At 42.5% G+C, this 27469-nt stretch overlaps 2 protein-coding genes across 2 annotated transcripts in view; one reads left to right on the forward strand and one right to left on the reverse strand.

Annotated features, from left to right (window-relative positions):
- LOC133552549 (dedicator of cytokinesis protein 2-like) overlaps positions 1-27469 on the forward strand; it is a 393779-nt gene that overhangs the window by 223266 nt on the left and 143044 nt on the right. The window lies entirely within an intron of this gene.
- LOC133552550 (uncharacterized) overlaps positions 1-27469 on the reverse strand; it is a 77197-nt gene that overhangs the window by 27153 nt on the left and 22575 nt on the right. Inside the window, exon 2 of the mRNA XM_061899790.1 lies at positions 9927-11615. Within this exon, the coding sequence (XP_061755774.1) occupies positions 9927-11362 (1436 nt within the window). The 5' untranslated portion in view covers positions 11363-11615. The remainder of the gene's footprint in view (positions 1-9926; positions 11616-27469) is intronic.

Below are 27469 nucleotides of genomic sequence, written 5' to 3' on the forward strand. Positions count from 1 at the left end.
AATGGCTGTCTTGTAGACTACTACTGTAACTCCTGTCTGCTGGGGTCACAACCTCCATGGCTGTCTTGTAGACTACTACTGTAACTCCTGTCTGCTGGGGTCACAACCTCCATGGCTGTCTTGTAGACTACTACTGTAACTCCTGTCTGCTGGGTCACAACCTCCATGGCTGTCTTGTAGACTACTACTGTAACTCCTGTCTGCTGGGGTCACAACCTCCATGGCTGTCTTGTAGACTACTACTGTAACTCCTGTCTGCCGGGTCACAGCCTCCATGGCTGTCTTGTAGACTACTACTGTGACTCCTGTCTGCTGGGTCACAACCTCCATGGCTGTCTTGTAGACTACTACTGTAACTCCTGTCTGCTGGGGTCACAACCTCCATGGCTGTCTTGTAGACTACTACTGTAACTCCTGTCTGCCGGGTCACAGCCTCCATGGCTGTCTTGTAGACTACTACTGTAACTCCTGTCTGCTGGGGTCACAACCTCCATGGCTGTCTTGTAGACTACTACTGTAACTCCTGTCTGCTGGGGTCACAGCCTCCATGGCTGTCTTGTAGACTACTACTGTAACTCCTGTCTGCTGGGTCACAACCTCCATGGCTGTCTTGTAGACTACTACTGTAACTCCTGTCTGCCGGGTCACAACCTCCATGGCTGTCTTGTAGACTACTACTGTAACTCCTGTCTGCTGGGTCACAACCTCCATGGCTGTCTTGTAGACTACTACTGTAACTCCTGTCTGCCGGGTCACAGCCTCCATGGCTGTCTTGTAGACTACTACTGTAACTCCGGTCTGCCGGGTCACAGCCTCCATGGCTGTAGGCCAACATCACGCCTGACCTTACTTGCACTCTCCTCCTCCTTGACATCTCTTGCCCTATTCCCAAATGTTTCTCTGCCACTTCAAAAGTTGCTAAATGTCCATGCCACTCACACGCCGGCACTGCACTCAGTTTAGGAGCCTTAACCATTTAATTGCATTTCACAAATGTAATCTGATAGGGATTAGCCTGCTGCGCGGGACATCTGTCTATCCCGAGAGCGAAGAAGGCGGTCCGGTGTTAAAAAGAGGTTTAGGTGGACACGCTATAGATGGAAACCTGCAACAGTAATGTCGTATAATAATGTTATCTGTGAAGTTCCTCGCGGCTTCACTACATTGCGTTTTTTTTTTAAGACAAACAAATTAAAGCATGTTTTGGCCTAAATTAATGGTTGAATTTAAAAAAAAAAAAAAACTAGTGAAATTTACATGTAAATAAAAACAGAATACAATGATATGCAAATCCTTTTCAACCTGTATTCAATTGAATGAACTGCAAAGACAAGATATTTAAATGTTATGATCCGCTGCCCGGATCATATTCTGATTGGATTTTTGAGTCACTTGTGTTTTCTGTTGGTTTTGGACTCCTTTGGTTCCAAGTTGGTTACCCTAGTTTCTTATTTTTTTCACCTGCCACTTTTTCCGGATGAGCACCTGTTTTGTAATCACTGACATTATTTAAGCCTGCCTTCTCGACTTCCTAATTTGCAATACGCAACAGATGACGACTTTTGTGACCTGCTAGTAATCACTGACATTATTTAAGCCTACCTTCTCGATTTCCTAATTTGCGATACGCAACAGATGACGACTTTTGTGACCTGCTAGTTTCCTCGCTAGCTCCCACGCTAGCTGCTTTGTTTTTTTGCCTTTTAAGCTTTGACCACGTTTCTTTTTCTTAAGGTCTGACTTATTTTTAAATAAATTATTTGTTCCTACCTTCATGCTGCGTCCGCAGCCCATCTGCATTCCTGGGAGAACAAACTCCGCACCACTATGTGACTCAGTCGTTACAGTAAAAGAAAAACGTGCTCAAAGCACAGAAGGCAAAAAAAAAAGGGGCTAGCATGGGAGCTAGCAAGGGAACTAGCAGGTAACAAAAGTCGTCATCTGTTGCGTATTGACAATTAGGAAGCCAGACTGACTGACTGGAGAAGGCAGGCTTAAATAATGTCAGTGATTACAAAACAGGTGCGCATCCAGAACAAGCGGCAGGTGAAAATAATAAGTAACTATGTTAACCAACTCAGAGGTGCACAAACAGGAACCGAAGGAGTCCAAAACTGCCAGAAAACACAAGTGACTCAAAAATCCAATCAGAATATGATCCGGGCATCGGATCATAACATTTAACGTTCCAATTGGTCAATTTTATTTTTGGCAAATATTAGCTCATTAGGAATTTGATGCTTGTAACATGTTTCAAAAAAGCTGGCACAAGTGGCAACAAAGACTGATAAAGTCGAGGAAGGCTCATCAAACACTTATTTGGAACATCCCACAGGTGAACAGGCTCATTGGAATCAGGTGGGTGCCATGATTGGGTATAAAAGCAGCTTCCATGAAATGCTCAGTCATTCACAAACAAGGATGGGTCGAGGGTCACCACTTTGTCAACAAATGCCTGAGCAAATTGTCCAACAGTTTAAGAACAACATTTCTTAACAAGCTATTACAAGGAATTTAGGGATTTCACCATCTACGATCCGTAATATCATCAAAAGTTTCAGAGAATCTGGAGAAATCACGTGACATGAACGGCAATGCCAGTGATGTTCGGCCCTCAGGCGGTACTGCATCAAAAAATGACATCAGTGTGTAAAGGATATCACCAGATGGGCTCAGGAATACTTCAGAAAACCACTGTCAGTAACTACAGTTTGTCGCTACATCTGTAAGTGCAAGTTAAAACTCTACTATGCAAAGCGAAAGCCATTTACCAACAACACCCAGAAACGCTGCCGGCTCATCTAAGATGGACTGATGCAAAGTGGAAAAGTGTTCTGTGGTCTGACCAGTCCACATTTCAAATTTGTTTTGGAAACTCTGGATTTTGTGTCCTCTGGGAGAAAGAGGAAACAAACCATCCATATTGTTATACAGCGTGTGTGATGGTATGGGGGTGTATTAGTGCCCAAGGCATGGGTAACTTACACATCTGTGAAGGCACCATTAATGCTGAAAGGTACATACAGGTTTTGGAACGACATAGGTTGTCATCCAAGCAATGTTATCATGGGCGCCCCTGCTTATTTCAGCAGGACAATGCCAAGCCACGTGTTACAACAGTGTGGCTTTGTAGTTAAAGAGTGTGAGTACTAGACTGGCCTGCCTCCTATTGAAAATGTGTGGTGCATTACGAAGCCTAAAATACCACAACAGACACCCTGGACTGTTGAACAACTTAAGCTGTACATCAAGCAAGAATGGGAAATAATTCCATCTAAAAAGCTTCAAAAATGTGTGTCCTCAGTTCCCAAACGTTTACTAAGTGTTGTTAAAAGGAAAGGCCATGTAACACACTGGTAAAAATGCCCCTGTGACCACATTTTTGCAATGTGTTGCTGCCATTAAATTCTAACTTGATGATAATTTTCACAAACAATTTTAAGTTTCTCAGTTCAAACGTGAAATATCTTGTATTTGCAGTCGATTCAATTGAAGATAAGCTGGAAAGGATTTGCAAATCATTGTATTCGGTTTTTATTTACCATTTGTCTGCGGGCTATAGAGCGTTTTCCGTTCGGGCTCCAGTACTCTGGAATGCCCTCCCGGTAACAGTTCGAGATGCTACCTCAGTAGAAGCATTTAAGTCTCACCTTAAAACTCATCTGTATACTCTAGCCTTTAAATAGACCTCCTTTTTAGACCAGTTGATCTGCCGCTTCTTTTCTTTCTCCTATGCCCCCCCCTGCCTTGTGGAGGGGGTCCGGTCCGATGACCATGGATAAAGTACTGGCTGTCCAGAGTCGAGACCCAGGATGGACCGCTCGCCTGTATCGGTTGGGGACATTTCTACGCTGCTGATTCGCCTCCGCTTGAGATGGTTTCCTGTGGACGGGACTCTCGCTGCTGTCTTGGATCCGCTTTGAACTGAACTCTCGCGGCTGTGTTGGAGCCACTATGGATTGAACTTTCACAGTATCATGTTAGACCCGCTCGACATCCATTGCTTTCGGTCCCCTAGAGGGGGGGGGGGTTGCCCACATCTGAGGTCCTCTCCAAGGTTTCTCATAGTCAGCATTGTCACTGGCGTCCCACTGGATGTGAATTCTCCCTGCCCACTGGGTGTGAGTTTTCCTTGCCCTTTTGTGGGTTCTTCCGAGGATGTTGTAGTCGTAATGATTTGTGCAGTCCTTTGAGACATTTGTGATTTGGGGCTATATAAATAAACATTGATTGATTGATTGATAGAAAAGGTAACTTAATTGAATGTAAAAAATTTTATGTTGGGCATATAAGCTTTTTTGCTTCTGCCTGTTTCAGTCATGTTATTCATTTTTGAATCGTGATCTATGTTTGAATATGTTTTTGTTAGACTGAAAATAAACTGAACCTAACATATTATGGTAAGAGTCATTCAAATAACTATAACATATAGAACATGCTATACCTTTACCAAACTATCTCTCACTCCTAATCCATAAATCCCATGAAATCTTATACGTCTAGTCTCTTACGTGAATGAAATAAATACAATTATTTGATATTTTACGGTAATGTGTTAATAATTTCACACATAAATCGCTCCTGAGTATAAGTCGCACCCCTGGCCAAACTGAAAAAAAACTGCCCACATCTGAGGTCCTCTCCAAGGTTTCTCATAGTCAGCATTGTCACTGGCGTCCCACTGGATGTGAATTCTTCCTGCCCACTGGGTGTGAGTTTTCCTTGCCCTTTTGTGGGTTCTTCCGAGGATGTTGTAGTCGTAATGATTTGTGCAGTCCTTTGAGACATTTGTGATTTGGGGCTATATAAATAAACATTGATTGATTGATTGATTGATTGATTGATTTACACAACGTGACAACTTTGCTGATTTTGTAGTCGAGACGGACTCAACAGTGCCTCTGCTGGTCGCAGACAAGGACTGCGTCACTGGTGTCGAGGTTTGTGGCGGTGTCATGTCGGTCTGGGAGCTCAGCCCGGATTAAGGAGGAGCGCATGAACGGCAGTTAAATGCGAGGCCCGAGGGAAGAAACATTGCGGAGGAAGTCGTTCCTGAGAGTTGAAGTGAGAGCGTAACAAGGTGGAGAGGAAGAGGAAGAGGGAGGAGATGAATCACAGCAGAGCAGATGGAAAGATGGAAAGTAGAGTTTTGTGTGCAGGTTACAGAATAGAAGATGAAGGATGAGAGGACACAAAAGTGGCTTAAATAAAAAGCGTAAGGCCGTTCGGTAATAAGTGGGGTGTATCGAATAGATGGATTTAGGAATCAAATAATTAACTGGAGAAAGATTGAGGATCCGACCAGGGTCAATACATGTCTGTTACCATGGCGACTGCACCCCTTGTAAGGTAGATGAGGTATAAGGACACAGGAACTGAGATGGAGGGAAGCAACACGCCTGCGGACTTTACAGGCATGACATTTCAAACCTCATCGCCACACAAAAAGCTTTTCAAAAAGTGTCTTGTGAAAATACAGTTGTAGAGTAGATACTGCACACTGTAATGGACTTACCTTTAGTTCTCATTAACATATGAACAATTAAAAGTATACCAACCTTTTTGAAAGCAAGAGCTACTTCTTGGGTACTGATTAATGCAAAGGGCTACCAGTTTGATACACACTTCAATAAATTGCCAGAAATAGCCAATTTTCTCATTTTACCTTTACTCTATGTTATTATTAATAATTAATGATGTTTATCTTTGTGGAAACACTGAGAATCTTAATGATTTCTCACAATAAATATATATTTTTGATGACATGCTTTAAATAGGTTAAAATCCAATCTGCACTTTGTTAGAATATATAACAAATTGGACCAAGTTATATTTCTAACAAAAACAAATCCTTATTTCTTCTAGATTTTCCAGAACAGAAATGTAAAAATAAATCCAAAAGACTTTGAAATAAGATTTAAATTTGATTCTACAGATTTGCCAGAATATTTTTATTTTTATTTTAATCATAATAAGACATATTTCACAAATATTCTTCATCGAAAAAACAGATGCTAAGATAAATAATTAAATTAATATTTATTTATTATTCTTTACACTAAAAAAATAAATGTACTTAAACATTGATTTAAATTGTCAGGAAAGAAGAGGAAGGAATTTAAAAGGTAAAAAGGTTAAATAATTTTCAAGGTTGAATTTTTTCTCTAAAATTGTCTTTCTGAAAGTTATAAGAAGCGATGTAAAAAAAAAAAATTATTTAAACAAGTGAAGACCAAGTCTTTAAAATATTTTCTTGGATTTTCAAATTCTATTTGAGTTTTGTCTCTCTTAGAATTAAAAATGTCGAGCAAAGCGAGGCCAGCTTGCTAGTAAATAAATACAATTAAAAAAAATAGAGGCAGCTCAATGGTAAGTGCTGCTATTTGAGCTATTTTTAGAACATCTGGTCCTTACGGGCGACCTGGTGACCCCTGCTATATAAAATATAAATTAGAGATGTCCGATATTATCGGCTGATAAATGTTTTAAAATGCAGTATCGGAAAGCAGACGGACTACCTGGGACATGGCGTGCGGGTATAAACATGATTTCATCTTTAACTCAGAAAAGGTGAAAGCACAACTTGATGAAAGAAACCAAACTAACACTAAGACTAAACTTTGGACATCAAACAAAAAAATACTTACTGTGGCTAGACAATAGCAGCATGGACTTTGGCATGAAAACACTGGCATGAATTTTAGAGCATGAAAAGGACACAATGAGGCCAGGGCCACTGGGTGGCAAAGACGAGCTTAAATTCGGCCTCTGATTAGTGATCGGTAAGCAGGTGAGCACTAATCAGAGACAGGTGGACACAATGAGTAACCATGGCGACAAAACTAGGGAGTGGAAAAAAAAACAGGAACTTTAAAGAGTCCAAAGGTCAACAGAACATAGCCAAACAAGACATGATCAAAAAGACACGACAGTCACATAATATCTATGGCCTTTCACACACAAGTGAATGCAAGGCATACTTGGTCAACAGCCATACAGGTCACACTGAGGGTGGCCGTATAAACAACTTTAACACTGTTACAAATATGCGCCTCACTTTGAACCCACACCAAACAAAAAGGACAAACACATTTCGGGAGAACATCCCCATCGTAATACAACAGAAACACAACAGAACAAATACCCAGAACCCCTTGCAGCACTAACTCTTCTGGGACACTACTATATACACGCCGCGTAACCCTGACCCCCCCACCTCAACCTCCTCATGCTTTCTCAGAGAGAGCAAGTCCCAAATTCCAAGCTGCTGTTTTGAGGCATGTCAAAAAAAATGACTTCAATAATAAATATGGCATTTATTATTCATTATTTCCATAACTTGAGCTGATTTATTTTGGAAAACCTTGTCACATTGTTTAGTGCATCCAGCGGGGCATCACAACAAAATTTAAAACGCCGCTTTACGGAGTGGTACACGGACGTAGAGAGAAGTACAGGGCGCCAATAAACCTTAACAAGTGAATGCAAGGCATACTTGGTCAACAGCCATACAGGTCACACTGAGGGTGGCCGTATAAACAACTTTAACACTGTTACAAATATGCGCCACACTGTGAACCCACACCAAACAAAAAGGACAAACACATTTCGGGAGAACATCCACACCGTAACACAACATAAACACAACAGAAAAAATAACCAGAACCCCTTGCAGCACTAACTCTTCTGGGACGCTACTATATACACGCCGCGTACCCCTCACCCCACCACCTCCACCTCCTCATCCTTTCTCAGAGAGAGCATGTCCCAAATTCCAAGCTGCTGTTTTGAGGCATGTTAAAAAAAATGACTTCAATAATAAATATGGCATTTATTATTCATTATTTCCATAACTTGAGTTGATTCGTTTTGGAAAACCTTGTTACATTGTTTAATGCATCCAGCGGGGCATCACAACAAAATTTAAAACGCCGCTTTACGGAGTGGTACACGGACGTAGAGAGAAGTACAAAGCGCCAATAAACCTTAACAAGTGAATGCAAGGCATACTTGGTCAACACCCATACAGATCACACTGAGGGTGGCCGTATAAACAACTTTAACACTGTTACAAATATGCGCCACACTGTGAACCCACACCAAACAAAAAGAACAAACACATTTCGGGAGAACATCCGCACCGTAACACAAGACAAACACAACAGAAAAAATAACCAGAACCCCTTGCAGCACTAACTCTTATGGGACGCTACTATATACACGCCGCGTACCCCTGACCCCCCCACCTCCACCTCCTCATGCTTTCTCAGAGAGAGCAAGTCCCAAATTCCAAGCTGCTGTTTTGAGGCATGTTAAAAAAAGGACTTCAATAATAAATATGGCATTTATTATTCATTATTTCCATAACTTGAGTTGATTTGTTTTGGAAAACCTTGTCACATTGTTTAATGCATCCAGCGGGGCATCACAACAAAATTTAAAACGCCGCTTTACGGAGTGGTACACGGACGTAGAGAGAAGTACAGGGCGCCAATAAACCTTAACAAGTGAATGCAAGGCATACTTGATCAACAGCCATACAGATCACACTGAGGGTGGCCGTATAAACAACTTTAACACTGTTACAAATATGTGCCTCACTTTGAACCCACACCAAACAAGAATGACAAACACATTTCGGGAGAACATCCGCACCGTAACACAAGATAAACACAACAGAAAAAATAACCAGAACCCCTTGCAGCGCTAACTCTTCTGGGACGCTACTATATACACGCCGCGTACCCCTGACCCCCCCACCTCCACCTCCTCATGCTTTCTCAGAGAGAGCAAGTCCCAAATTCCAAGCTGCTGTTTTGAGGCATGTTAAAAAAAATGACTTCAATAATAAATATGGCATTTATTATTCATTATTTCCATAACTTGAGTTGATTTGTTTTGGAAAATCTTGTTACATTGTTTAATGCATCCAGCGGGCATCACAACAAAATTTAAAACGCCGCTTTACGGAGTGGTACACGGACGTAGAGAGAAGTACAGGGCGCCAATAAACCTTAACAAGTGAATGCAAGGCATACTTGGTCAACAGCCATACAGATCACACTGAGGGTGGCCGTATAAACAACTTTAACACTGTTACAAATATGCGCCTCACTTTGAACCCACACCAAACAAGAATGACAAACACATTTCGGGAGAACATCCGCACCGTAACACAACATAAACACAACAGAACAAATACCCAGAACCCCTTGCAGCACTAACTCTTCTGGGACGCTACTATATACACGCCGCGTACCCCTGACCCCCCCCCCCCACCTCAACCTCCTCATGCTTTCTCAGAGAGAGCAAGTCCCAAATTCCAAGCTTCTGTTTTGAGGCATGTAAAAAAAAATAATGCACTTTATGACTTCAATAATAAATATGGCATTTATTATTCATTATTTCCATAACTTGAGTTGATTTATTTTGGAAAACCTTGTTACATTGTTTAATGCATCCAGCGGGGCATCACAACAAAATTAAGCATAATAATGTGTTATATCATGATCGGTTAATATCGGAATCTATAATTAAGAGTTGGACAATATCGGAATATCGGATATCGGCAAAAAAGCCATTATTGAACATCTAATCGTCACGTCTCTCACAATGATTGTGAGTGATAGGAAAACTTTCCCCCCAAAAAAGTGAAATTCCCCTTTGGTATTAATTATTAGTTTCACCTTTTAAATCTCATCGAAAAAAATCGAACCTTTGCATGATTTTCTATCGATGCTTGTGTTAAGGTGAAACACGGCCTTTTTTGCTGAACATTTTTTTCATTCCTCATTGCGGCTTTCTGAAAGCTCAGTTTAAAAAAAAACAAAAAAAAGACAAAAATATAAGTTTTTTTGAAATATGCCCAAGGCCTTACTCTCAAGGCCCTCTCCAATGCAATTTCCAAGTCAGTAACGTTGTCTCACCCTTCGCTGAAGGCCTTGCTCTTCTCCAGGTCTTGAATGACATTAAGGAGCACCTTGATCTTCTCCTGATTGGACACCAGGTTCTCCTCCACGCTCTGTAACTTGCCCTCCAGGCCACCAGGGGCGCTCCCAGTCCCCAGTAGTAGTCCCCCTGGAGCGCCGTTGCATTGCGCCGTCTTGTGAGTCTTGCAAGGCGAAGTCTGGTCGTCTAAAGATTTGCTCTTCTGATTTGTGTAGTTCATCAGTTTGGTGTCTTTAGAAGAGTTGAGTTTGGGACTGCCCGCCGTCTCCTGGGGGTTTTTGCTGTGAGCTAAAAGGCCAGATGGTTTGGAAGAAGTCGACTTCGGGGAGTTTTTCGCAGGGAGAGCCGGGGGCTTGCTACATTTTGTATGATCGGAAGGGTCTGGAGGTTTTGAATTTGTGTGCTGAAGTTGATCATGCTTGTCTGTTGGCGCTGTAGTCTGCGGGTGTGTGACAGTCCTGCCGGTCTGTGAGTCTGCGGTTTGTGTGGCCGAGTCCTTGCAGTGTGTAAACTCGGCTGAACGCGGCCGGCTCTGCTGGTGCCTCGTCTTATTCTGAGTAGGCGCTGCACTGCTGGAGTGCGAGTTGTGCGTTTTTGGTATGGTGTGCGACAGTTGCGGGATTCGACTGTTGGTCTTCACTGACGTCTCTTGCTTTTTGCCGTCCAAAGTGCACTCCTTCTTTGAGGAGTTCTGGGCCACGCCCCGCTTCCATACGGGGTGAGGTAAAGTCTGGCTGGAAGATATCTGAGGCGCAGCCCTCCTCCGACATGCGCCTGTGCACTGGGTGAGCTGCGAGCGTCTACGCCCGCACGTTCCACAGAGCTGCGGCGAGGAGGCGGTGGCCATCCGACAGGGCCGGGGCGGGGTGACGTGGGCGGTCGTACAAACATTCCCCGTCTTCACCACCGAGCGGTGTCGCTCCCCACGTAGAGACTGCACTCTTCTCTTCTCCTGACTCTCGTCCTTGACTTCTGGGGCTTCACTGCAGACTCCCCCCAGCATGTCGGAGCCCACCACGCTGCCATTGGTGTACCTCGCTATCCTTTTACCTCTGGAGTCTTTAGCATTGGTCCGTATGGCTTTTATCTGGCAGTAAACACCACTGCCTGACCCTTGTGACCCCATGTCATCCTGTGTCAGTTTGTTGATTTCGTTCTGAGACGTCTCCTTGGACAGGGGCAGACCGTTGCCGTCACTTGAGATAACGCCTCCTGACTGCGTCGCGCCCGTCGCCACGGTGAGGGCTCGCTGCGGGTTGGCCGCTCGGCTGACGTGTCTTTTGATGGAAGAGAGAGTCCGCAGCCCGGGAGACGTCTGCACCCCGACACTGCACAGCGGGCCCCATCGCCCCACCGCTAGGGGAACTCCCAGTGCGGGTACTGGATTGGTCGGGTCGGCCACTCTCCTGCCCATACTCTTTGGCAGGGTGGCTCAGCCCCCTGAGGAGCTGAAGGGGTAGGGGTCAAGCAGGGACATCAGTCGGAGTCAGCCGGATTACATCCAAAGTGTCGATGAAAATGTGGCCGTGTGCTGGAATGCCTCAATAGCCGGTGTGGCTCCGAGGGCTCATTGGCTTTCCCTTAATGATCCCTTCGTAGTTCAGCAACTTGTCCAAGTTCCTGACCAATGGCCCGCGGATGATGAGTTGGCTGCGCTCTCCTTGCATCTACGGAGAAAGGGGAAAAGAGAGTGAGTGAGAGCAAGCAGCAGAGTGAGAGAGAGAGACAACACATCCAGACGGGCATAGAGATGCAGACCAGATGCAGACACCGTCTGAAAGCTTCAAGCGCTGCCTCAGTGCACGCCGTGGCCCGATCAATAAAACTCTATCAAGCTCTTATTAGATCAGCAGGTGGGCGGCATACACACATCTTTATCTCCCGCAGGACGTGAAAAGACTTGAGGTATTTTAAGACTAATGGAGTTTGTCTTCATTGAGTGGAGTGGATCACATGTTGAACACACCCCGGGAGAGACGCGGTGCGCCACTGCCGCGCTTGGCTTGTGAACACATCCTAAACAAGTGTCCGGCGGTATTGATCCCACTCTTTGAAGCCATTGTTAAATTACCAATCCCTAGTTATCATACAATAAGTGTGGAGACTGACTATCAGTCGCAGCTTTTTTCATAGTTTGGCCGGGGGTGCGACTTATACTCAGGAGCGACTTATGTGTGAAATTATTAACACATTACCGTAAAATGTCAAATAATTTTATTTATTTCATTCACGTAAGAGACTAGACGTATAAGATTTGATGGGATTTATGGATTAGGAGTGAGAGATAGTTTGGTAAAGGTATAGCATGTTCTGTATGTTCTAGTTATTTGAATGACTCTTACCATAATATATTAGGTTCAGTTCAGTTCAGTTTATTTTCAGTCTAACAAAAACATATTCAAACATAGATCACGATTCAAAAATGAATAACATGACTGAAATCAATCAATGTTTATTTATATAGCCCCAAATCACAAATGTCTCAAAGGACTGCACAAATCATTACGACTACAACATCCTCGGAAGAACCCACAAAAGGGCAAGGAAAACTCACACCCAGTGGGCAGGGAGAATTCACATCCAGTGGGACGCCAGTGACAATGCTGACTATGAGAAACCTTGGAGAGTACCTCAGATGTGGGCAACCCCCCCCTCTAGGGGACCGAAAGCAATGGATGTCGAGCGGGTCTAACATGATACTGTGAAAGTTCAATCCATAGTGGCTCCAACACAGCCGCGAGAGTTCAGTTCAAAGCGGATCCAAGACAGCAGCGAGAGTCCCGTCCACAGGAAACCATCTCAAGCGGAGGCGGTTCAGCAGCGTAGAGATGTCCCTAACCGATACACAGGCGAGCGGTCCATCCTGGGTCTCGACTCTTGACAGCCAGTACTTCATCCATGGTCATCGGACCGGACTCCCTCCACAAGGGAGGGGGAGACATAGGAGAAAAAAGAAAAGAAGCGGCAGATCAACTGGTCTAAAAAGGAGGTCTATTTAAAGGCTAGAGTATACAGATGAGTTTTAAGGTGAGACTTAAATGCTTCTACTGAGGTAGCATCTCGAACTGTTACCGGGAGGGCATTCCAGAGTACTGGAGCCCGAACGGAAAACGCTCTATAGCCCGCAGACTTTTTTTGGGCTCTATGAATCACTAATAAGCCGGAGTCTTTTGAACGCAGATTTCTTGCCAGGACATATGGTACAATACAATCGGCAAGATAGGCTGGAGCTAGACCGTGTAGTATTTTATACGTAAGTAGTAAAACCTTAAAGTCACATCTTAAGTGCACAGGAAGCCAGTACAGGCGTAATGTGATCAAACTTTCTTGTTCTTGTCAAAAGTCTAGCAGCCGCATTTTGTACCAACTGTAATCTTTTAATGCTAGACATGGGGAGACCCCAAAATAATACGTTACAGTAATCGAGACGAGACGTAACAAACGCATGGATAATGATCTCGGCGTCTTTGGTGGACAAGATGGAGCGAATTTTAGCGATATTACGGAGATGAAAGAAGGCTGTTTTAGTAACGCTTCTAATGTGTGACTCAAAGGAGAGAGTTGGGTCGAAGATAATACCCAGATTTTTTACAGAGTCACCTTGTTTTATTATTTGGTTGTCAAATGTTAAAGTTGTGTTATTAAATAGAGGTCGGTGTCTAGCAGGACCGAAAATCAGCATTTCCGTTTTTTTGGGCGTTAAGTTGCAAAAAGTTAGCGGACATCCATTGTTTAATTTCATCTACTGGTCACACTTATCATTACGCCACGTACCAATTGAAATAGCTTTGAGGTCGGTAAGCACAACCAAAATGATTCTGTACATCGGGCACACCGGGTTACAAGGCGCACTGTCGAGTTTTGAAAAAATGAAAGGATTTTAAGTGCGCCTTATAGTCCGGAAAATACTGTAAATGAAACTTCGATGCCTCACCTCTTCTTTCTTTTTGTCAAAGTAGCTCTAACAGTGTTGAAAGTTGTAGACCCCTGATTTAGAGAATCAAAACAGGCATTTTTTTTTTTTTATTGCAATCTTCACAGCACAACGTAATAATTTCAGGAACAAACATGATGTTCACAACGTTGTGTTTGTATGTCACTAGTTTTTTTATTTGACCTTTTTTAGTCGAATTATACTGATCTTGTTGGACCAGAGCACCTTAAAATGTTTCTTACAACTTTAAAAACTTCAATGTTAAATAAAGAACAGAGCTTGTGATTGGGAGAGAAAATATGTTTGGATTTCAAAACAACTTGGAAGTCAATTGACATCAAAGAGCAGATGATGTTCAACTAGTTCCCATTAGTCTAAAGCAGCTGCAACGTATTTGGATCTCATAAGTATTTTCAAGAGTTGTTGCCCGTGCCGAATATACAACTGAAAGGTTTCACTGACAACAACAACTTTGGAATGTGGCATCTTTATGTGAGTCAGGATCAGTCAAACGTCGCTGCTGTGTCTATAAATATCTCCACACTCTGTTGATGTACACTGCATTCACAGCACTTCACTTTTTACACATCTTGTTGTGTTGCATCCTTATATATATATATATATATATATATATATATATATATATATATATATTAGGGGTGGGCAAATTAATGCGTTAATTATGAGTTAACTCATCAATCTATTAACGCCGACAATTATTTTATCGCACATTTGCGTATGTTGTTTACATGCTTTTATTTTGTTGACGCCTTTTCTTAACAAGATGGCGTCGAGGGGCTCTTGGTAAAGATGGAACATTTGGCAAAAATACCGGACAATTCTGCAAATTTCATGGCTGGCTTACAGCGTGGTCACTCCGGGATCACTTACGACCGCCAGACAATTCTGAATGTGGATAGATCGGGCCGTTTTGGACTGAATTAGACCGGCTAGCTAGCATGGGAATACTTTGCCGGCTACATCCAGCGGCCTGTGAAGCAGCGGAGTATATGTGTTGTCTGTCTATTTATGAATAATGCAGACCAGGAGTGTTGGCTGAGTTCTTAACGTTTGCTTTCAGAGCGTGCATATCACAACATACAAGATGCCGTCATGGCGACACAACCATGCTTGTCACTCCTGTTGCATGCTGGGTTGGGTAGTTCTTTTTTTCCCTGGCTCATAACATCACAATATAGTACCATGTATATGATGCGTTCAGTTTATCAAAGCACCAAGCAAACAATCGGAGAATTCCCATCATATCAATTCCTAGATATGGTCATAATTATTTTAAGTGCACTACGCAGAATAAACACAACATTATTAATATTGCTACTACGGATAATTGGATAAAAAATTCCCTAAAACAGCCCACTACCTATAATATAGGTTTTTTAAACATAAGATCCCTGATAAAAAAATGTCTCAAAGTAATTCAACACCTGTCACATCACGCCGTGACTTATTTGGAGTTTTTGGCTGTTTTCCTGTAGTATTTTACTTCTGGTCTGGCATTTCTATTTCGGTGGCTTTTTCTCCATTTTTGGTGTTTTCCTGTAGCAGTTTCATGTCGTCATTTGAACGATATTCCACGCATTGACTTTTTTTATAGCAATCAAGACTATTTCAGTTGTTTTAATCGTCGTGTTTATGTTGTTGTGGCTTGTGCAGCCCTTTGAGACACTCGTGATTTAGGGTTATGGAAATAAACATTGATTTATTGATCGATGTACTTTGCGGACGCCGTCTTTGCTCCACAGTAAGTCTTTGCTGTCGTCCAGCATTGTGTTTTGAATGAATGAATGGGTTTATTTTGAGCCATGCAAACAAAACAAGAGAATGACATAAAATACAAAAGAAATATATAGATACATTATAGGGAATAAGCGGTAGAAAATGGATGGATGGATTATTTTTACACCTACATTGAAAACATTACATGTGACTAATCTTTTGTAGATGTCAAAATTGGCTCAAAAGGGAGTGGGAAGAAGTAAACTTATTAGGTCCCACCCCCATACATATACAATATATATATATACAATATATAATACAATAATATATATAATATAATTCAATTCAGTGGTTGCTGCTATATATTGTCTATATATAATACATTTAAATTCACACACACTTACATATATACATATGTACACACACATATATACATATATATATACATATACACACACAATCACATTGTAGCCAGTTCGGTTTTAGTTTGGTTCTGCATATCCTTCCCCACACTTCAATGCCTTTCTTAGGGGGCACTCACCTTTTGTCCATTTTTGCTTTAAGCATTAGATACCTTTTTACCTGCACCCTGCCTCCCGCTGTTTCCGAACATCTACAAAGCAATTAGCTACCGGCTGCCACCTACTGATATGGAAGAGTATTACAGGGTTAATCTGACACTCAACAACAACATCACATCATGCGGGGGCGGCATGGCGCAGTGGGGAGAGTGGCCGCGCGGCAACCCGAAGGGGTCCCTGGTTCAATCCCCACCTAGTACCAACCTCGTCATGTCTGTTGTGTCCTGAGCAAGACACTTCACCCTTGCTCCTGATGGGTGCCGGTTAGCACCTTGCATGGCAGCTCCCTCCATCAGTGTGTGAATGTGGAAGTAGTGTCAAAGTACCTTGAAGGTAGAAAAGCGCTATACAAGTACAACCCCTCATTTGCAGACTATAATTACAGGTTTGCCAAGAACTATTTTTAACCAAACAGGAGAAATTACGATATCTCCCACGGCACACTAGCGTGCCGCGGCACAGTGGTTGAAAAAGACGAATGCGCCTGTGGGTCTTGACTCCTGATGTCCACCTGGCACATTGCACTCAGGTGAAAGAGAAAAGGGGAAAACAAATTGCATATCATTGTTTTCCTGCAAGAGTGTATGCAGGAACGTTGAGAGCAGATATTTAACAGCATGTTTGCCCTGGGATTCACGCCGAGTCCATTGAAGGCAATCTCACGTCCACTCATTTCCAAATGTTGTGTTTGATACAAAAGCAGCACCAGTAAAACAACATTGTCTGTGTAAACTCACCACATTATATCTTCCACAACACGTGTAGCAACTATTGATTTGCAGCACAAGCAGTGTCTCAAAACTGATGGCTGGGCAGATAATATTTTACAGTTGCATGTATTATGGTCTGCCGTTACCTGGTAGTAAGAATGCTTTTTGAGCTCAGTCATCACAAACAATACGAGATACATTGTGGTAGTCTTTGACCATTAATTGATTGATTGATTTAAATCTTTTATTACAGTACATATTCCGTACAATTGAGCACTAAATGGTGACACCCCAATAAGTTTCTCAACTTTCATCAATTCATGCTTAATTACCTGCGCTGGTTCACTAAAAGGTGTTCTCTAATAGTTTCATCTCCTCATTTAATTAAATAAATCAACCCAAAAAATGACACGGTAATTCAACCAAACTTTACAAATGCAACACCCTTTTTTTTCCCTTTTTTTTTTTTTTTTTTTTTGATTTTTTTATTCATTGTTTTAATTGGTTTTACCCTTTAAAAAACATCCGTCCATTTTCCATCCATTTTCTACCGCTTATTCCCTTTCGGGGCCGCGGGGGGCGGTGGCGCCTATCTCAGCTACAATCGGGCGGAAGGCGGGGTACACCCTGGACAAGTCACCACCTCATCGCAGGGCCAACACAGATAGACAGACAACATTCACACTCACATTCACACACTAGGGTCCTTTAAAAAGCATTTTTAATCCATCCATTTCCTACCGCTTATTCCCTTTCGGGGTCGCGGGGGGCGGTGGCGCCTATCTCAGCTACAATCGGGCGGAAGGCGGGGTACACCCTGGACAAGTCGCCACCTCATCGCAGGGCCAACACAGATAGACAACATTCACACTCACATTCACACACTAGGGTCCTTTAAAAAACATTTTTAATCATATTTATTTATTATTTTTATATTGGTTTTATTAGGGCTTCACGGTGGCAGAGGGGTTAGTGCGTCTGCCTCACAATACGAAGGTCCTGCAGTCCTGGGTTCGAATCCAGGCTCGGGATCTTTCTGTGTGGAGTTTGCATGTTCTCCCCGTGAATGCGTGGGTTATCTCCGGGTACTCCGGCTTCCTCCCACCTCCAAAGACATGCACCTGGGGATAGGCTCCTCCCACTTCCAAAGACATGCACCTGGGGATAGGTTGATTGGCAACACTAAATTGACCCTAGTGTGTGAATGTTGTCTGTCTATCTGTGTTGGCCCTGTGATGAGGTGGCGACTTGTCCAGGGTGTACCCCGCCTTCCGCCCGATTGTAGCTGAGATAGGCGCCAGCGCCCCCCGCGACCCCGAACGGGAATAAGCGGCAGAAAATGGATGGATGGATGGTTTTATTTTGTATTAAGTCATTGGCGGAGCTAAGGACATTTTAATATTGTTGTGCATTTATGTTGTTTAAATAAAGTTGATTGGATTGTATTGGACACACCATAATAATAAAGACGTACTTAATACAAAACCCAAAACCGGTGAAGTTGTCACCTTGTGTAAATGGTGAATAAAAACAGAATAAAATGATTTGCAAATCCTTTTTTACCTTATAATCAATGGAATAGACTGCATAGACAAGATACTGTCATGATCCTTGGTCCGGATCATGTTTTTGTTATTTTTCTGTTAGTTTTGGACTCTTTTAGTTCCTGTTTGTGACACCTCTGAGTTTGGTTTGGTTGCCACGGCTGCTTATTGTTTTCACCTGCCTCTGGTGTTCAGGACACTCACCTGTGTCTAATCAGAGGCATTATTTAAGCCTGCCTTTGCCAGTCAGTCTGCCTGGCGTCGTTGTTTGCTTCATGCCTGGTCCACATAAGTCTCGTTTGTTCATGCCACAACTAGTTCATGATTCCAGTGTTAAGTTGTGGTTTCTTTAGCTTCTCGTGCGAACGGCACACTTTCCTTTTGTTGGTTTCCTGTTTTTGGTTGAAACTATGATTTATGACAACGAATCATACTCCTAGCTTCACGCTTTGTCCATAGTTGTCCGTTCTGCATCCCGGGAGAACAACCCTGCAATGAGCTGAGACCACTCTTGGGGCGGTATAGCTCGGTTGGTAGAGCGGCCGTGCCAGCAACTTGAGGGTTGCAGGTTCGATTCCCGCTTCCGCCATCCTAGTCACTGCTGTTGTGTCTTGGCAAGACACTTTACCCACCTGCTCCAGTGCCACCCACACTGGTTTAAATGTAACTTAGATATTGGGTTTCACTCTGTAAAGCGCTTTGAGTCACTAGAGAAAAGCGCTATATAAATATAATTCACTTCACTTCACTCTTGTGACAGATACTTAATGTTGGAGCTGGTCGAATTTTTTTTTTTTTTTTGCAAATAGTAGCTCATTTGGAATTTGATGCCAGCAACATGTTTTAAAAAAAGCTGGCACAAGTGGCAAAAAAGACTGAGAGAGTTGAGGAATGCTCATCAAACACTTATTTGGAACATCCCACAGGTGAACAGGCTCATTGGGAACAGGTGGGTGCCATGATTGGGTATAAAAGCAGCTTCCATGAAATGCTCACTCATTCACAAACAAGAATTGGGGCGAGGGTCACCACTTTGTCAGCAAACGCGTGAGCAAATCGTTCAACGCGTAGACCCTGACTTAAACAAGTTGAAAAACTTGTACTAAACTGTGCAATCTACTAATAAAAGTTTCAATCAATCAATTAATCCATCAAACAGTTTAAGAACAACATTTGTCAACCAGCTACTGAAAGGACTTTAGGGATTTCACCATCTGTGGTCTGTAATATCATCAACATGTTCAGAGAATATAGAGAAATCACTGCACGTAACATTGAATGACCGTGACCTTGGATCCCTTTAGGCGTTACTGCATCAAAAAGTGACATCAGTGTGTAAAGGATATCACCACTGTCAGTAACTACAGTTGGTTAAAACTCTACTTTGCAAATTAAATTAAATAAATGGGTTGTACATGTATAGCGCTTTTCTACCTTCAAGGTACTCAAAGCGCTTTGACATTACTTCCACATTTACCCATTCACACACACATTCACACACTGATGGAGGGAGCTGCCATGCAAGGCGCCAACCAGCACCCATCAGGAGCAAGGGTGAAGTGTCTTGCTCAGGACACAACGGACGTGACGAGGTTGGTACTAGGTGGGATTTGAACCAGGGACCCTCGGGTTGCGCACGGCCACGCCGTAAATTGAAAGCCATTTATCAACAACACCCAGAAACGCCGCCGGCTTTGCTGGGTCCTTGCTCATCTAAGATGGACTGATGCAGAGTGCAAAAGTGGTCATGGTCTGATGAATCCACATTTAAAATTGTTTAAGAAACCGTGGACATGGAGTCTTTTGGACCAAAGAGGAAAAGAACCATCCGATTGTTATAGGAACTAGGTTGAAAAGCCAGCGTGTGTGATGGTTTGGGGGTGTATTAGTGCCCAAGGCATGGGTAACTTACACATCTGTGAAGTCACCATTAATGCTGAAAGGTACATACAGGTTTTGGAACAACTTATGTTGTCATTCAAGCAACGTTATCATGGACGCCTCTGCTTATTTCAGTAAGACAAGGCCAAGCCACATGTTACAACAGCGTGGTTTCATAGAAAAAGAGTGCGGGTACTAGACTGGCCTGCCTGTAGTCCAGACCTGTTCCAATAGAAAATGTCTGGCGCATTATGAAGGCTAAAATACCACTACAGAGACCCGTTACTGCATCAAAGGATATCACCACTGTCAGTAACTACAGTTGGTCGCTACATCTGTAAGTGTAAGTTAAAACTCTACTTTGCAAATTGAAAGCCATTTATCAACAACACCCAGAAACGCCACCGGCTTTGCTGGGTCCTTGCTCATCTAAGATGGACTGATGCTGAGTGCAAAAGTGGTCTATGGTCTGATGAGTCCACATTTAAAATTGTTTAAGAAACTGTGGACATGGTGTCTTTTGGACCAAAGAGGAAAAGAACCATCCGGATTGTTATAGGAACTAGGTTGAAAAGCCAGCATGTGTGATGGTATGGGGGTGTATTAGTGCCCAAGGCATGGGTAACTTACACATCTGTGAAGGCACCAATTAATGCTGAAAGGTACATACAGGAGGGCTTCACCGGTGGCAGAGGGGTTAGTGCGTCTGCCCCACAATACGAAGTTCCTGCAGTCCTGGGTTCAAATCCAGGCTCGGGATCTTTCTGTGTGGACTTTGCATGTTCTCCCCGTGAATGCGTGGGTTCCCTCCGGGTACTCCGGCTTCCTCCACCTCCAAAGACATGCACCTGGGGATAGGCCCCTCCCACCTCCAAAGACATGCACCTGGGGATAGGCCCCTCCCACCTCCAAAGACATGCACCTGGGGATAGGTTGATTGGCAACACTAAAATGGTCCCTAGTGTGTGAATGTGAGTGTGAATGTTGTCTGTCCATCTGTGTTGGCCCTGCGATGAGGTGGTGACTTGTCCAGGGTGTACCCCGCCTTCCGCCCGATTGGAGCTGAGATGGGCGCCAGCGCCCCCCGCGACCCGAAATGGAATAAGCGGTAGAAAATGGATGGATGGATGGGTACATACAGGTTTTGGAACAACATATGTTGTCATCCAAGCAACGTTATCATGGACGCCCTTGCTTATTTCAGTAAGACAATGCCAAGCCACATATTACAACAGCGTGTTTCATCGTAAAGAGTCTGGCGCATTATGAAGGCTAAAATACCACAACAGAGAACAACTTAAGCTGCACATCAAGCAAGAATGGAAATAATTCCACTTCAAAATGTGTCTCCTTAGTTCCCAAACCTTCACTAGGTGTCCTTAAAAGGAAAGGCCATGTAACACACTGGTAAAAATGCCCCCTGTGACAACTTGTTTGCAATGTGTTGCTGCATGAAATTCTAAGTTCATGATTATTGGCAACCAAGTTTCTCAGTGTGAACATGAAATATCTTGCCTTCGCAGTCTATTCCATTGAATATAAGTTGGAAAGGATTTGCAAATCATTGCATTCTGTTTTTATTCACCATTTACACAAGGTGACAACTTCACTGCTTCTGGCTTCCGTCCACGTAACGATCCAGTGTGGTGTTTAATGGCGCCCACTGAACTGTGTGAGATCTTTCAAGTCAGTCTGGCTCACACGCTCAAACTTTGACGCGGAAATGTGGCCAATTGTTGAAAAGTAGGATAATCATGTTTTGAATGCGGTGGTTCCAATGTGACATAACTTAACCCCGCAGATAACGAGGCCTCATCTTTTGGAAAGTAATGGCGGCGTGTTTGATAGCAACTCGACTTTTCCCAACCTTTGAATCCTTCACGCCTGTCGTCGTTTGTGTTTCATCGCATGCTTTTCTACATGACGATTGCTGCTCTCATCCTCTCCTCTTAGTGTTTCAGCCCCATGGCACACCCTGGCGGGGAGGTAGGGGGGGTCGGGAGGGGGAGGGGGGTAATGGTGGTGTTATGATGTGCAGGCGACAACTGAGCAAAGAGATCAATCAATCAATCAATGTTTATTTATATAGCCCCAAATCACAAATGTCTCAAAGGACTGCACAAATCATTACGACTACAACATCCTCGGAAGAACCCACAAAAGGGCAAGGAAAGCTCACACCCAGTGGGCAGGGAGAATTCACATCCAGTGGGACGCCAGTGACAATGCTGACTATGAGAAACCTTGGAGAGGACCTCAGAAGTGGGCAACCCCCCCCCCCCTCTAGGGGACCGAAAGCAATGGATGTCGAGCGGGTCTAACATGATACTGTGAAAGTTCAATCCATAGTGGCTCCAACACAGCCGCGAGAGTTCAGTTCAAAGCGGATCCAAGACAGCAGCGAGAGTCCCGTCCACAGGAGACCATCTCAAGCGGAGGCAGATCAGCAGCGAAGAGATGTCCCCAATCGATACACAGGCGAGCGGTCCATCCTGGGTCCCGACGAGCGGTCCATCCTGGGTTTCGACTCCAGACAGCCAGTACTTCATCCATGGTCATCGGACCGGACCCCCTCCACAAGGGAGGGGGGGACATAGGAGAAAGAAAAGAAGCGGCAGATCAACTGGTCTAAAAAGGAGGTCTATTTAAAGGCTAGAGTATACAGATGAGTTTTAAGGTGAGACTTAAATGCTTCTACTGAGGTAGCATCTCGAACTGTTACCGGGAGGGCATTCCAGAGTACTGGAGCCCGAACGGAAAACGCTCTATAGCCCGCAGACTTTTTTTGGGCTCTAGGAATCACAAATAAGCCGGAGTCTTTTGAAGGCAGATTTCTTGCCGGGACATATGGTACAATACAATCGGCAAGATAGGCTGGAGCTAGACCGTGTAGTATTTTATACGTAAGTAGTAAAACCTTAAAGTCACATCTTAAGTGCACAGGAAGCCAGTGCAGGTGAGCCAGTACAGGTATATATGTATGTATATATGTATATAAAGTATATACAGTACAGGCGTAATGTGATCAAACTTTCTTGTTCTTGTCAAAAGTCTAGCAGCCGCATTTTGTACCAACTGTAATCTTTTAATGCTAGACATGGGGAGACCCGAAAATAATACGTTACAGTAATCGAGACGAGACGTAACAAAAGCATGGATAATGATCTCAGCGTCTTAAGTGGACAAAATGGAGCGAATTTTAGCGATATTACGGAGATGAAAGAAGGCCGTTTTAGTAACGCTTTTAATGTGTGCCTCAAAGGAGAGAATTGGGTCGAAGATAATACCCAGATTTTTTAACAGAGTCACCTTGTTTTATTATTTGGTTGTCAAATGTTAAAGTTGTATTATTAAATAGAGGTCGGTGTCTAGCAGGACCGATAATCAGCATTTCCGTTTTTTGGGCATTAAGTTGCAAAAAGTTAGCGGACATCCATTGTTTAATTTCATTAAGACACGCCTCCAGCTGACTACAATCCGGCGTGTTGGTCAGCTTTAGGGGCATGTAGAGTTGGGTGTCATCAGCATAACAGTGAAAGTTAATACCATATTTGTGTATGATATCACCTAGCGGCAGCATGTAGATGCTGAAGAGTGCAGGGCCAAGGACCGAACCCTGGGGAACTCCACACGTTACCTTAACATAGTCCGAGGTCACACTGTTATGGGAGACACACTGCATCCTGTCAGTAAGATAAGAGTTAAACCAAGACAGGGCTGAGTCTGACATACCAATTCGTGTTTTGATACGCTCTAATAAAATATTATGATTGACGGTATCGAAAGCAGCACTAAGATCGAGGAACAGCAACATAGATGACGCATCAGAATCCATCGTTAGCAATAGATCATTAGTCATTTTTGCGAGGGCTGTCTCAGTCGAGTGATTTGCCCTGGTGAACATGGGCCAGAAGGTGTGATGAGAGAAATGTGCATCTGTTTATTTTCCGATGGCTAAAGTCAGGATGGCTGGAATATATCATATTTCCTTGAATTGCCGCCGGGGCGCTAATTAATTTAAAACCTCTTCTCACTCCGCCGGTTTACCTGGCATGCGGTAAATTTAGGCCTGCGCTTAAAAATTTGAGTGTGATGTAAGGATGCCATCATGAAAAGCGCATTTAATAAAAACAAACGTTATTATGGTCTTCCCTTTACTTATAAATGAAGTCCATGCGCGGCTCCTTCTGATCAAAAGCATCGATAACCTGTTTATTTTATTTATTTATTTATTTCGGCAATCTTCACATAAAACAAAGAACAACAACAAAAAAAGAAGAGAAAAAAACACTCATTTGAGCAATGATTGAGCCGAAAGGGTGTAGGTTGAAGCAACACTTATATAAACCTACCCCATCACAACAAGAACAAGGTTCAAAATATATAAAATCTAAAACATGCTTCACTTATATTACTTTTTTTTTAAACAATATATAAGCAACATATATGTAGCACACGTCTCATATACACAGTTTAACATTTAAATCAAACATATACATTTGTACACTTATATATATACATATATATATTTATAGAAGTCTTCCTTATCTTTGTTCAGTTTTAAAAGTCTCTCTGTCTTGATGGATATCTTCCTTTATTACCTCCTGCTTTGATTGAAAGTCCAGTTTAGAAAACTGTTTTATTTTAGATATGTAATCCTCCATGTTAAAAGTGCAAGCGGGAGGAAAAAATAAACGCTTGCTGCTTGTTGTCACTTCTTCTGCAGCCAAGTAGTCGCAAGAAGGATCACTAGCGCCCTCTACCACCAGGAGGCGGGAGTCATTTAATGACTCATATTTGACACACGCAGCTACGGTATAGTAATAAAACATAGCTGCTTACTGTTCTTTTTAGCATATTCAATAGCTTGGACCTGAAATCCTACTGAATAGCTCTTAATCGTCTTCCCTTTGTGCGATTTCAAATGATTGAAATCGCATCATTTTGAAAATGATGACAGGTGAAGTGTCACTCGTGACGTGACGTGTTTGACCCTGCGGAAATTCACGGAATATGCTAATTATTTTGCAAAACGAGTTTGACCAGGCGAAAATTCTAGGCAGGCGCATACTATATACCCGGCAGCAATTCAAGGAAATACAGTATGTATGATATATTTATATTATTCACATGTAGAGATGTCCGATAACGGCTTTTTTTGTCGATATTCCGATATTGTCATACTCTTAATTACCGATTTCAATATCAACCGATGCAGATGTATACAGTGTTGGAATGAACACATTATCATGCCTCATTTTCTTGTGATGCCCCACTGGAAGCATTAATCAATGTAACTGTCACCTTTGGCTTGCATCTTTATGCGGGGCGGTTCTCCCAGGAATGCAGACGGACCACTCCGGACAAATAGTTCAGGTAAAAAACATGATTTGTTCTCAAAACTAACGCAAAAGTACCAAAAAACAGAAAACAAGCAAAAGGAAAAAAGTCCCAATCACACTGGATGCTAAACTAACACTTAGCATAAACTACGGACGAGAAAAACTTCCTAACTGTAGCATGAACAAACAAGACTTACATAGCAGGGCGTGAAACAAACAACTAGGGACAAGGCAAAACTCCCGTAACAGGTGCTTGTAGCAAATAATGACGCCAGGCTAACTGACCGGCAAAGGCAGTCTTAAATAATGCCTCTGATTAGTGCTCGTGTAGCAGGTGAGCAGCCGAACACTAATCAGAGACAGGTGAACATAATGAGCAACCGTGGCACCCAAAGCAAAGTCGGAAGGTGCACAAATAGGAACTAAAGGAGTCCAAAACTAACAGAAAACACAAAAACATGATCCAGACCAAGGATCGTGACAGTAAAAAGGTTTTCCAAAATAAATCAACTCAAGTTATTTATTATTGAAGTCACAAAGTGCATTATTTTTTTTTAATATGCCGCAAAATAGCAGCTTGGAATTTGGGACATGCTCTCTCTGAGAGAGAATGAGGAGGTTGAGGTGGGCGTGGATGGGGGGGAGGGCGAGGAGGGGTTAGCGGGGCGTGTATATTGTAGTGTCCCGGAAGTGTTAGTGCTGCAAGGGGTTCTTGGTGTTTGTTCTGTTGTGTTACGGTGCGGATGTTCTCCCGAAATTCGTTTGTCATTCGTGTTTGGTGTGGGTTCAGAGTGTGGCGCATATTTGTAACAAGGTTAAAGTGTTTTATACGGCCACCCTCGGTGTGAGCTGTATGGCTGTTGACCAAGTATGCATTGCATTCACTTGAGGCAGTGCCTTTAAGGTTTATTGGCGCTCTGTACTTCTCCCTACGTCCGTGTGCACAGCGGCGTTTTAGAAATATACATACATTTTACTTTTTGAAACCGATACCAATAATTTCCGATATTACATTTTGAAGCATTTATCAGCTGATAACATCGGCAGTCCGATATTATCGGACATCTTTTTCACATGTGAATAATGTTGTATAATAGACTGTATTTTTATTATTCACATGTGAATAATGCTGTAGAATAGACCGTATTTATATTATTCACATGTGAATAATGCTGTATAATAGACTGTATTTATATTATTCACATGTGAATAATGCTGTATAATGGACTGTATTTATATTATTCACATGTGAATAATGCTGTATAATAGACTGTATTTATATTATTCACATGTGAATAATGCCGTATAATAGACTGTATTTATATTATTCACATGTGAATATATTTCTATTACTCACATGTGAATAATGCTGTACAATAGTCTGTACTTATATTATTCACATGTGAATAATGCTGTATAATAGTCTGCACTTATATTATTCACATGTGAATAATGCTGTATAATAGACTGTATTTATATTATTCAAATGTGAATAATACTGTATAATAGACTGTATTTATGTTATTCACATGTAAATAATGCTATATAATAGACTGTATTTATGTTATTCACATGTGAATAATGCTGTATAATAGACTGTATTTATGTTATTCACATGTGAATAATGCTGTATAATAGACTGTATTTATATTATTCACGTGTGAATAATGCTGTACAATAGTCTGTACTTATATTATTCACATGTGAATAATGCTGTATAATAGACTGTATTTATATTATTCACGTGTGAATAATGCTGTATAATAGACTGTATTTATATTATTCACATGTA

The sequence above is a fragment of the Nerophis ophidion genome, linkage group LG05 (genome assembly GCF_033978795.1).
Source record: "Nerophis ophidion isolate RoL-2023_Sa linkage group LG05, RoL_Noph_v1.0, whole genome shotgun sequence".
Classification (NCBI taxonomy): Eukaryota; Metazoa; Chordata; class Actinopteri; order Syngnathiformes; family Syngnathidae; genus Nerophis; species Nerophis ophidion.